At 43.8% G+C, this 12064-nt stretch overlaps 1 protein-coding gene across 1 annotated transcript; it reads right to left on the bottom strand.

Annotated features, from left to right (window-relative positions):
* Positions 1 to 2923: 2923 nt before the first annotated feature.
* On the bottom strand, positions 2924 to 8734 carry Plk2 (polo like kinase 2). The gene is made up of 14 exons (XM_048368385.1): positions 8355 to 8734; positions 7722 to 7829; positions 7459 to 7575; positions 7116 to 7245; positions 6781 to 6868; positions 6279 to 6374; positions 5967 to 6165; positions 5727 to 5874; positions 5297 to 5394; positions 4995 to 5124; positions 4485 to 4725; positions 4228 to 4357; positions 3854 to 3964; positions 2924 to 3713 (listed from the first exon to the last, which is right to left on the bottom strand). Exons 1-14 carry the CDS (start codon positions 8619 to 8621, stop codon positions 3522 to 3524), a joined length of 2055 nt encoding a protein of 684 aa, XP_048224342.1. The 5' UTR covers positions 8622 to 8734; the 3' UTR covers positions 2924 to 3521.
* Between the last annotated feature and the right edge of the window lie 3330 nt (positions 8735 to 12064).

Genomic DNA, 12064 nt, shown 5'->3' on the forward strand with positions numbered 1-12064 from the left:
AGTTGCCTATCATTTGTATACCCAAAGATCTCCATTAGATTCTCACATTTGAAGTCCTAAAATGGAGTTTGCATTTCTGACTGAACCAGGACACAGAAAGGAAAAGTGCAAAGGGGAGAAACAAGAATGAATCAGTGGTTTACTTTGCTAAGGCAATCAGGGCTCCTGTCATAATGACTGTGGAAAGAAGCAGAGGAAATAAAGCAAGGCCGGTGTATGAAAACTTATTGAGCACCTTTGGCTTGCATGTACTTTGTTACTATTATTTTCCTCTTTACAGATGAAGAATCTGCAATTTCTAGAGATAGATTTTTAACCAATGATTACATGGCTGAACAGGAATTTGGATTCAGTATTGATGTAAACACTTTTTCCCTGCAGCACCCTTCCTCCCTAGCAGACATGAGGGTACTTATATTAAGCAATAACTCTTTAAGGGCAATGACTGTACCAAGTTAGCAGACAGTTTATCTGCAAACACTTGTTTATCTTTAGAAATTTTCTCTTCCCCTCCCCCACCCCCATCAATCTCTCATCTGTACTCTTCGAGGGTTTGTGATGACTACTGGAGAAACATCCTTGGGATCACGTGACCAGTAAAGACACACATTATTTGGAGTTGTTTTTATAAAATTCAGGGACACTGTTTGTAAAGGTAATTTATTTGGGAATATTTTACTCTTTTTCCTTCATGGCAAATATTTATCAACACTGTTTCATTTTTATGGAGATGTCATCTGTACTTTTTATAAAATGCTTTTGGGTAGAAGGGACAAAAAAATTCATTCTTATTGTGTTATCAAAAAACCTGAGCTCCCAAATCTTGCTCTCTCAAGAGACATGCAGAGCCAAATGTTCTCTAGAACTGCTTGAGCAACTTCTCATGTTTCTAATTCATAAAGTCCTGATCTCACTGTATTTCCCTGCATATCAGGCAGACTCTTCCTTCCATGGTCCTTATTTTAGTTGGCAGCTGAAATGCAGTGTGCCACCTTTCTCTCATTGATTACACCAGCCAGTCATGCTACATCCTGCCCTCTTTCTTAGTCTCTAAATTCTGTTCGCTTTGCTAATCTAACTTTATTTATTCACCTATTCAATATTTTATTGTTCCTGGACTTAACAGTTGCAAGAATACTATAATGAACCATGGGAGCCAAAGGAGATACTAATCCTTCATTTGCCACCTTTTATTAAGTCTCTGATTCTTTTACAGGTGGATCGCAAATTAATTTCTCTACTGTTTGGGTTTTCTCCATCTTCTTTATCCTGCTTACCAATGGCCTCAGAAGGAATTTTACAGATCCAAATCTACTGCTCGACTTTCCTCCTTAAAATCTTCTGGTAGCTCTACTCAGCCTTCAGGACGGCTCCAGCCTCAAAGCCTTGGGGTACATAAGTGTCACATCACATCTGTCTCTTCCAGATGTACCTGCTCGACTTCAGAACTAGGCCACCACTTCTACTCTGAAATCTTTCATCTGTAGACTTCTGGACAGGATATCCTCATGGCTTCAAACGCTCTTCACCATCTCGTTTTTCTGTCTAACCTCCACTGATTATTTCACCCTCAATACAACAAATGTCCTTTTCTGGAATTGATTCTCTGAGTCTACCCAGTGCATAGGGCTCTTCCCACCTGATTCCACACCACTCCATCATTATATCACAGCAAAGTCACTGTCTCCTTCATTCGGTAGAGACTTCCCAGAGGCCAAATAGGTTCAGGCTTTCTCTGTTCTCCACTGCCAGTCCCTACAGCGTGGAACATAGGAGATAACTGGGACATACAGGGATGGATAAACATAATTTGGGGGTTCATACATTTTTTATCTTTGATAAACATCTTTTAACACCTGAAAGTGATAGTCTTAGGTTGTGAAATTCAAAAGGAGAGAACATAATTCACTATTTGCAATCAACTGTCTCTTCTCTGTTCAGAAAACTTAAGTAGTCTACTTTTACAAACCAAACTGGAGAATTTTGGCCAAAAGTTTCATGGCTTGGGAAATAATCCATTTTTTTTAAATGATCAAACTTGGTTTTTGCTAAAGTGTATCAAATTGCCTGTAATAATTTTAGAAAATTTTTAAGTATACAACTACTATTGCTCATCAGGATCACGCTGAGAGCACAGCTTGACACTAAAGGCCTTTTCCTTCCACCGGATGGTATCTTTTTTGTAGGGGAATTACACCTGAACAAAAAGACTATTTGCATGTGATGCAGGTCACTGAGTTCAGAGTAACAGGATGAGCAACTTTTCTTCACATGGGACAAAAATTAAATCTCCCCCAAAGTGAAAACTAGTTCGATTTGCCTCTTGGATCACTTAGTACTTCAGAAGATGAGTCCCATCGCTTGGTTCTCATATGTCGCTCACCCACGATGCACCTGAAGGAAAATGAGGTGACTTATTTACAAAGCATTTCCCACTACTGAATTATGTACGAAGACTGCCAGCGGCACTGCAAGTGTTTAGGCAGGTTTAAGCTGAGTAATACATTCAAGTGGTGTGTGTATCTTGATGAATAAAGTTTTGCCCATATTAAGACAAACTTCCTGTACCTATTGACAGTTACTAACAAAGGCCTGTTTACATAGGAAACTTGACTTTGGGGCTCTAAGTTTCATGAGTTTTGAAGAAACTGTTCAAAGAGAAATTAGCTTGGGGATTTAACAACAGGCTAGTCAGTAGGTTCTACGAAGGGGGGTATTTTTGTTAGACTCTTCTCAACCTAAATTCACTCAGAAGGTTCATAATTTGATATCACAGACCATCTTCATGCATAGTATTAGACAGAACATTTAACATTTGAATTTGCTTCCATACCCAATGCCATTCCAAATATCTATGATGAAAGAATGTGATGATACTGATGCTACATTAAAGTAAAGACAGGAGACCACTCTTTCTGCCTTTTCATACTCTTTATTGCCAACAGTTTTAAATGGTCAACATAAAAAAAAGAACATTTGATAATAAATACTGCTCTTTGGGCTGTAATAAATAAAAAGTTTATTAACAAGGAATGCACTTTTCCAGCCACAAGTATATTCAAAAAATAAACAAAAAAAAATTATATATGGCCATAGTTCACAGTTAAGCAGCCAAAAGCTGCTCCAATTACAGCCTTAAAACAACATGGGAGCTTCCTCCCTTCTCCCTCCCCTTCAGGAAGTATATTCACAGTTCCAAGTCCTCTGGCTGAAATGCTCTCAACAGAGAGAAGTTAAGAGTCAATGCACCTTTCTGGCAAAATTATCAGAAAACCATTAAAAGACAAAAACAAAAACAGGTATCTCAAGGAAAACTGCATTCTGGTTCCCTCTTGGTTTGTCCAAAGTCAAGGAAAGTATGCCTCAGCCTGATTGGTTCCACTCAGTTCAGCAGGCCACAGAGGAATTGTTTTCGTACCAACACCTGTCCATCTTCGACATGCTCTACGGCTCTCTACTGGCTTCCCTGTCGATCTCACAGTGGAAAAGAGGAATCCCATAGGGTCCATTCACAAAGTCCTTCAGTTACATCTCTGTAAGAGCATGTTCAGGGCGTATTCCATTCGGTTTTTCAGTTCTAGGGAACAGCCGGACATCAGCAGAGTCGTCAGTCTGAAAGTTGTAGATATCCTATCCTCATTGATATAAGTGAGAAGATATTCTTCATTCTGGCTACAGATGATTATTTTCGTATGATCATGGTAGAAATTCACCTTCAAAAAATAAACACGGATGTTAGAATTTTTAACATATTCAAGAATTAAGAAAGTTTAGGCAAAAAAAATTAAACTAGCTTGCTAAAAATTATTTTTTTTTTTAAGGAAACATGCACTTCCATGAAGGGTTCAGTTACCTGAAAGGTGCCATCATTGAACAACATCATTAAGGCCTTATCAGATTTTAGCCACTGAAGGAGGTAGAGCCGAGGTCTTCGAATATCAGTCACACTAGGGAGGTCGCCACCCTGGAAAAGATGAGGAGAAGGAGTTAGTACCTCTGAAGAAGGGGCAGTTTGTGCTCTTTTCTTCTCTGCAAACACTTGTCTAGCTTAAGCAAGCATCAGAACAGCCTGAGGATTCCTGCCACCACCTCCCCTAGATCTATTGACTGTGACTCTAGATCTAGAACAGGCCATGAGACAGGAGATGCTGCACTTGTCACTGGCATGTTGATGCTGCTCACCATGGAGCGCCTCAACCATCCCTGTTGTAAAGCCTCAGTACTTACATCCATGAGGTTCTCCTCCATGTAGTGAGAAAAATATTTCAGCACCGTCACTTGACTAATGAATTGTTCAGGGGCATCTGTGGCTGGAAAAACAGAACACTGGCCAAGCTCTGCGTAATAGTGAACTGTCCTAAAAAAAAATCAAGAATGATAGGGAGAGAAAAAGAAAGAAAAAGTAAAGCAGTTAGTGACTGTCTTTGGATTTCTTTAGCATAAGCCAAGAAAACGGGCAGATTTCATTCATGAGACACACTTACTTTTTGTCTGGGAGAAGGCTCATGTGAGCACCGTTGTTGAAAAGGACTCCAACTGTGTGATCTGAGAGCTGGTAGCCAAAGCCATATTTGTTAGAGTAATCGACCCACTTGGTGACCCACTGAAAGGAAGTGCTCAGCTGCTCTTTGGGAATGCAGTCAGCCTCCGGCATGTTCTCCAGACACCCCCTGAGGACTCTGGCCACGGTGTCTGCAACACTTCCCATGGTGCTGTCTTCCAGGCCTGAAAAATCAGGGCGAGATGTCAAAAAACAGCTGACAACTGAGCCTCAGGCCCTGGTAGATGCTACTTCTCCCTCTAGTAACTTAAAAGACAGGGAGCTCAGGGTTAATCTGTGGTTTGTTGTCCCCTTCTTGCCCCTCCCCAGTTCCTTTAATTTTGTTTCTCCTATGTCAAATTAAGCTGAGGAATAAATTGGCTTTGGATCCTTTGGTGTATCTGGCTCTCCTCTAAAGAGTTTTAGGATTAAAGCGGGATTACAAAGCACTTACACTCACTGCTGCTGCTGCAGCTGCCGAGGGTTCCTCTGACTATCATCCGAATCGCATCCCCAATCTGCTGCTTGTTTTCTCCCACCGAGGTTCCAGATCTGGCAACTGTAGTGCTTGGTGGCTGGAGCTCCTAAAGGCAGAGGAGAGTCATGCAGTGAGCCAACTATCCAAACCCATTTCAGGCTAATAGTCCCGGTGAAGATGAGGTGGTGGCAACTGCATGTAAAGCTTATCAAAAGACAGTGGATTTGCATTAGGGAAAAGATAGCGCAGCAAATATATTTGGTTCTTTCTCAACATACCTCATCTGTCCTGTGTTTGACGGGTTGCTGAGTTATTGAAGTCTTCTTCAAATCATGCCTAAGCTTGTAAATGTCTTCATCTTCTTTAGATACTTTATCTGCAAATCAAGTGAAAGAACTATATTAGCCTACTTCAACAAGGAAGGATGAGAGCAAGTCATATTTCTTCCATGTGCATTATTAGGTAGTTTATGAGCAACCATGAGCAATGGTTTTTATCATTCCTATCAATCACACTTTATTGTTTATCAAACCAAAAAGGCTATCTGGTACAGTTCTAGGTGAGTTGTTATGATGCTATAAATGTCAAAGGTATATAGTATACAAAATACTGTCTAAATGATGCTCACATGAGAAAGCCTCAACTAACTTAACAAATTTTAACATAATACTGGACACAACAAAAAGAGGTAGTGCTGTTGTAACTTACTGTGTGTGTCAATATATCTTGATTTGTCTTTTTTGCCACCAAAAAGAGCAGCAGCCGCTTTCTTAAAGAAATTCTTGGCTGGACTTGATAAGTGGAAATCTGGAACTGTATGGCAACAGCTAGAAGAAAGTCTGTCTGGAGTGAAGCCCTGTGGAGCAATCAGAAAAGACCTTCAGTAACCTGTTAGGGTAACTGAGATCGATAGCTTGCAATAAAATACACAAAGGAGAATGCACCAACCTGCAAGAAGAAGTCATGCCTGATGATGTCATCCAAACTGGGGCGGTCCTCCGGGTTTTTGGACAACATGCTAGCTATTAAGTGCTTAGCAGGAGCCAGCAGGGAAGATGGCATGGTGTACCTTGCTTCTCTTATGCACCTGTAAGTTTCCTTCAGATTTGTAGTTTCAAATGGAGGCCTTCCCAGTAACATGGTATACCTGGGTACAAAGAAACCATTTTTTTTTTAGGAATTGTCACAAAGGAATTCATTTGTTAGTATTAAAATTTAAATAAAATTTGCATTTTAGCAATTTGCTGTATGTCCACTTACATTACACAGCCTAAGGCCCAAATGTCTGATTCACAGCCATGACCTTGCTTGTTGAGGACTTCAGGAGAGAGATAATTTGGGGTACCACATATTGTCCTGGAAAGATAATAACAAGATCTCATAAGTAACAATTTCATTTTGTTCATTTATTTTTCTCTGGCTGTGACTCACTGAGAAATAAAACCTTAGAAGTATGGCTTTAAGCTTCTTATGTGGAAGCATTTGACTTAGGGTATTTGACTGATTTTTTGATACTTCTTTTTTAAACTCATACATGATTTCTTCAGCTCAAACCAGCAAGTGTTTGAAGCCATTGAGACTAACAGTGTCATGGCATTTTTCTGTTACAAGAAAATGTAAGACTTTTCCAACGACTTTAATAATCAGTTTATGGTATAAGATACCCTATCTACTCCATGTTGAATTTTAATAGCTGTTCCTTTTCATTAACATTGCTGTTTATAGATTTTAGTGTCAAGGACTATATCTTTGTAACTCTTACCTCCTTCGGTGTTCCAAAGGTTCCAGTCTGGCTGCCAAACCAAAATCTCCAACTTTCAGTTCCATGGCTTCATTAATGAAAAAGTTCCCTAGACAATAAGCAAAATAGAACGTGAGTTCCCTTGGACAGGTGTTTTGATCTAATATGCATTCATCCACATGAAGAGCAGGCAGCCAGTTATTCTGATAACGTCACCCATTCAAAAGAAGCAGGACTTCATGGGCTGGATTACACATAAGAATGCATTTGGCAGGTAAAAAGGGAAAGAGAGGGGCAAAAGAGAAGAAAATACCCTCTCGAACCCAAAAGTCAACATTTGGAGCTTAAGGGCTTACCTAGTTTGAGATCTCTATGCAAGATTTCTTGCTCATGAAGGTACTTCAGTCCAGACACAATCTGCCTGAGGTAGTAGCGGACTTCCGGCTCTGTCAACACCTTTCTTGCTTTCAGGATATGTGCCATAGACTAAAAAGAAGAAAAGATAAAAGAAAAAGAGAATTGGTCAAAGCTACCAAGATAAGTGGTTTGTTTCCCCTGTGCAAAATGAGTAATGGAAGTTGATGCTGCAGTCTAATAACTGCCACAGCTAAAAACAAAACAAAAAAATCCCACATAAAATGCAATCTGATGAAACCCATCTTTCTAGAAGCAGATGTACTGTGAGGAGTTTACACTTACTCTTCTACTGCAGTACTCCAAGAGAATATATATGTTTTCTTTGTCTTCAAAGTAGTGGTAAAACTGCACGACGTGCTTGTGATGAAGAATCCTGTGAAGCTCTATTTCTTTGTCGATCTAAAAGAAAATGCAAGATAAGGATTAGTCACCTGCCATCACTGGGGAGGGGTGGGCAGCGCTTACACACACAGAAGACATTTTCTTAACAGGGTAGGGCCATCCTTGCACACAAAGAAAATACTTTAGTGGACAGTCATACCCACCTTCTCTCTTTGATGAGGTTTGGCTACTCGGCTGTGAGGAATAATTTTTGCAGCGTAGACTTTGTTGTTTGTCAAATCTGTCATTTCGTAACATTTTGCAAAGCCACCCTGAGAGGAAACAAAGCCGAGATAGAGCTGAGTGAGCGTGGCACAAAAAATGGAGGGCTGGGGTTTTAAATAAATAAACAAAGAAGACAAAATTTAGGGAGGGCAGAAGGTGAAGAGATGGACACAGTCCACTTTGTTCCAAGGACCTTCAGGAAAAGGAAATGCATGGGGGGGGCGGGGGCAAATCCCTTTTCTGTTCTCCTTTGACAAAGCAGCGCTTTATGAAGGGGTGAGGGGTCGGGAAGGATTTTTTAAGGCCTTTGGGGACTCTTCAGGAGCACTGTGGGGCGAGCAGGTGGAGAGTGCAGAGTCCTACCCGGGTCCCTGCCTCTCAGACAGATGATGAACGTCTTGGGGCAGAGGGAGGCAGAACCCAGGGAAGCTGATCAGGGCAGGCAGGTGACAGATTCGCGTCGCGCAGCGACCGGACCCCAGGAAACGGAGTGGGGGCCCCGGGGGATGGGAGGACAGTGGTCCAGGCCGGCCTCCCGCCCGCCCGCCCTCGACGCCTCACCGGGTCCTCACCTTTCCCAGCACCTTGCCCCGGCAGTAGCGCTTCCCCGTCGTGGGATCCACGATGATCCGTGAGACCTCGGCTCCCGAGTGCGAGTGGTGGTGGTGGTGGTGGTGGTGCGCGCCCGCCGGCGGCGCCGGGGCCGGGGGCTGCGGCTCCTCGGGGGGCTGCTGCGGCCGCTTCTTCTTCGACTCCCCGCCGCAAGATTTGCCCATCGCCTGCTCGCACATCTTGGTGCTGGCGGCCGGCTGGTAGGTGATAGTCCGCAAGAGCTCCATCGTGGCTGCGCCGCCCGGCACTGTCTGCTGTTACCCCCGAGGCAGGCGCGGACGCACGTCCGAGATGGCCCGGCCCTAGAGCCCCGACTCAGCAGACAGCCCGCTCCCGCCGCTTAGCCTCACTTGTGCGAGTGCGAACGACCCGGCGAAGCCTTATATACGGGCAGGGCGGGGCGGGGGCGGGGCCTCGAGCCTGGCGGCGACGTCAAGCCCGAGACCCCGCCCACCGGGCTCGCGGGGCCGCGGGGCGGCGCGCGCGGGCCGCCCAATGGGTCCCTGTCCGGGCCGCGTGGCGCGGCGCGCGCGGTGGGCAGCGCCCCCAGCGACCCCCCGGGGCTCCCAGCGACGTCTGGCGGGCCGCGAGTTCGCGGCCCTTCGCTCCGTTCTTCGAAAGCTCCTTGATTTGGCTTTGAAAAACCCAAACCGGAGGGTTGGCGCCCGGCTCCTCCTCCCGCCCTGTGGAGCCGGAGGGCGGCGGGCCGCGCGGTGACCCGAGGCTGGTCGGCAGGTGGTGTGCACGCAGCTCCCCTCCCCCACACGGCCTGTCCGGACAGCCGGGCCACCTGTCACCTGTGTCAGGCCTTGTGTCAGTGCCCCCGGTCCCTTCCACGGGCGCACGCGGACGCACCTGGCCATGCGGAGCGGCCTGGGGCTGCGGCCGCCCGCCATCACCTAAGGCTTTGGGGCTGGCTGGGGGCGGTTGAGGGGAAGGGCAGGAGGGAGGCTAGGGTTCGAATCCCCGTGCCTCCCGATCCACTCACAGTCTGGCTCACAGACTCCTGGGGCGCGGCCGGGAGCGGGGGGGGGGGGGCGTCGGAGGCCCTCAGGCCTCAGCCTGGCATCTTTGGGATCGCTCCAAGGTCGGACCCCTGTCCTTGGAGAGGGGGAGCCGGCGTCGTGGGGGGTGGGGGAGAAGGCTTGGGCCTGGGTGGCCCAGAGATCGGAAGGCAAGGGCGCCCTCCCGTGGGATGTTTGGTTAGTGCTCGGAGTGCGCTGACGCTAGTGCCGAAAAGTGTGTTCCATGCTCATGATTTGGGGATTCAAAGCCCTCTGCCACTTCCCTTTCTGCGTGTGTTATTCCACATAGGTGGTTCACATAGCTCCTTAAGCCATGCAGCTGCCTTGGAAAAAGACGATCCAAGGCCCTCTGGAAGTGAGGGGATTGGTAGGTTGAAGGTAAGGGAGCTACATAAAGCATGGCCAATGTCCAGGTTTTCCTAACCGAGGAGCATACATTTCTATTGCCCTGGGAACCACAGGGTAAACATGTTATTGAGCACTGTTTAGTGTCTTGAAATGTCTTATGTAATCCTGCAGCAATTTCAAGAGAAATATTGCTGCTGTAGGAGACAAAGAGGCTATTTTTCCCTCACTGCTCTTCTGAATTCTACCTGGGATCCTTAAGACATGACAGATTTAGCAAAGGGGAGGGGGTTATTGGCTTGTGTATCGTACATGAAATTCACTTACAAAATGGTAACTTTCCATTTTCAAGGCCTCTCTGCATCTGCTTTTTTCTCAGAGTCAGCTCAAAACTATCACCGATAGCAGAGGAATATTTTCGGTGGCCTATTCTGATGTCCTGTAATATTACAATTTTACAGATGAGGAACCTGGGCCTTGAAGAATTTAAGTCTTCTTACTAAGTATTTTTAAAAAATAGATTATCCAACTCTCATTAATGGAAACAACAATCATTTTGTCTGAACTGACTTCCTCATATGGTGAACATTTCTGTTGATGTTTCCAAAAATATTTGGATTAACCAGATTGCTAAACAACTGCAGAGGTGGAGATCCTCTGGCTGAGGTCCTATACACCCAATGAAATCATTCACTATGTAATGGGACAGAATCTTGAGTTTCCTCTATGCTTCTCATTGGCTGCCAATGGCCATCTGCCTGTATTAATAATGTTGTATGGCCTATGAGTGATGTTATAAATAGCCAAAAGGTCCTTGACATAAAAAAGTTTCTTCAACTTAGAAAAAGAGTTTGCTCCAGACCACTACTTTATATAGGGATGGTATCTATGAATGGAACATTTACAAAGATGTTCTTTCTCAAAATCCCCCAATTACACTGTAGAGAGGAGCCTTTGTTGGTATTTCAGGCTAGAAAGGGAAAGTATTTTCTCTTTCCTTTTCAGTGTTTAAACAGTTTCAGGCAAGTCCAGGCTTGCTTTATCTAAGTGAAGGTAGACTTTAACCCCAGGAGCACTAGGGCTTAAATAAGGGGTGAAACTGAAGGTACAAATGGGAAATTACATCATCTTCTTTATTCATAAACCTAGGGTTGAACTTTGTTTCAGCTTTGCTCAGACTTACTGATGGATTTGCTGATTGGGAAAAGACCTTAATTTGTCAGAGCTAGTCTTTTACTTCTCTTGCTTTTTCTTTGCTGGTTGAGTGTAAAGGCTGGATTGCATACACTGTTGAATGTATTGTATGAAATATGTCAGTACTTGATAGGTTAATGAACATCCCATGTAAAATACAGCTCCACCAAATCAAACTGGGATTTAGTAAAGTAGTAGCACTTTGTCCTAAGCTGCACAACAGTGAAAATCAAAATTTTATTTGGTTGTGGTGCCATCCTGTGGACAGAATCACAAGTTCTTGTCCGTGTAACAATAGTGTCAAGAAATGCACTCTCCTTGTTGATAAACCTTTAAATTACAAAAAAAAAAAAAAAAATTCTCCATGGGTCTGTAGGTTTAATGCAGATATAGCCACTATACCAATAGAAATTTTAGTGGAAAATTATAAACCGAATTTATGTGAAATTGAAAGTAATCAAAAAAACAAAAATAAACCCCAAGTTCCTTTAAAGAATAAGGCGAAAAAAAGTACCTTTTTCTACCATCTATCACAAATTAAGAGAGTTTGGTCCTTTCATAAGACAGACAAAATGACCAAGAGAAAAGAATTGAAAATCTAGAAATAGATCTCGATGCAGAGATAACTTTTACATGTGAGAAGCTATAATGAATTAGTAAGAAGAGAGCATTTGGTAAAAAAAAAAATTAAAATCACATTGCTGTTTCCACATTTTAAAAAATGAAATCCACATCTCACAGTGAGAATCATATAGAATTTCTAGGCCAGAGGAGCCTGAGTTTGAGGGTCCCCACTGGACAAGGTCTGGCCAAAGAAACAAATCACATGTCATGGTGAAGTAGAAAAGAATTTATTTTGTATAGCCATATTAAGAAGAACCTGGAGACCAAGGCCTCTCTTCAGTGAGCTAACAAGAGCACTGGAGGAAGAAGTAGCCCTGCCAAGTAGCCATGGTCAAATTGTGGTCTGACTAGTTGCTATCTCACACCTCAGACTCTGTGGAATCCTGACCTGGATTAAAAAAAAGAAAAACAACTGTTGCCTGAAGCTGATTTCAACTCATCAAATAGACCAGTTGTTCCTGAAATTCCCGTGTGTGTGTGTG

Source organism: Perognathus longimembris, chromosome 19 (assembly GCF_023159225.1).
Source record: "Perognathus longimembris pacificus isolate PPM17 chromosome 19, ASM2315922v1, whole genome shotgun sequence".
Lineage (NCBI taxonomy): Eukaryota > Metazoa > Chordata > Mammalia > Rodentia > Heteromyidae > Perognathus > Perognathus longimembris.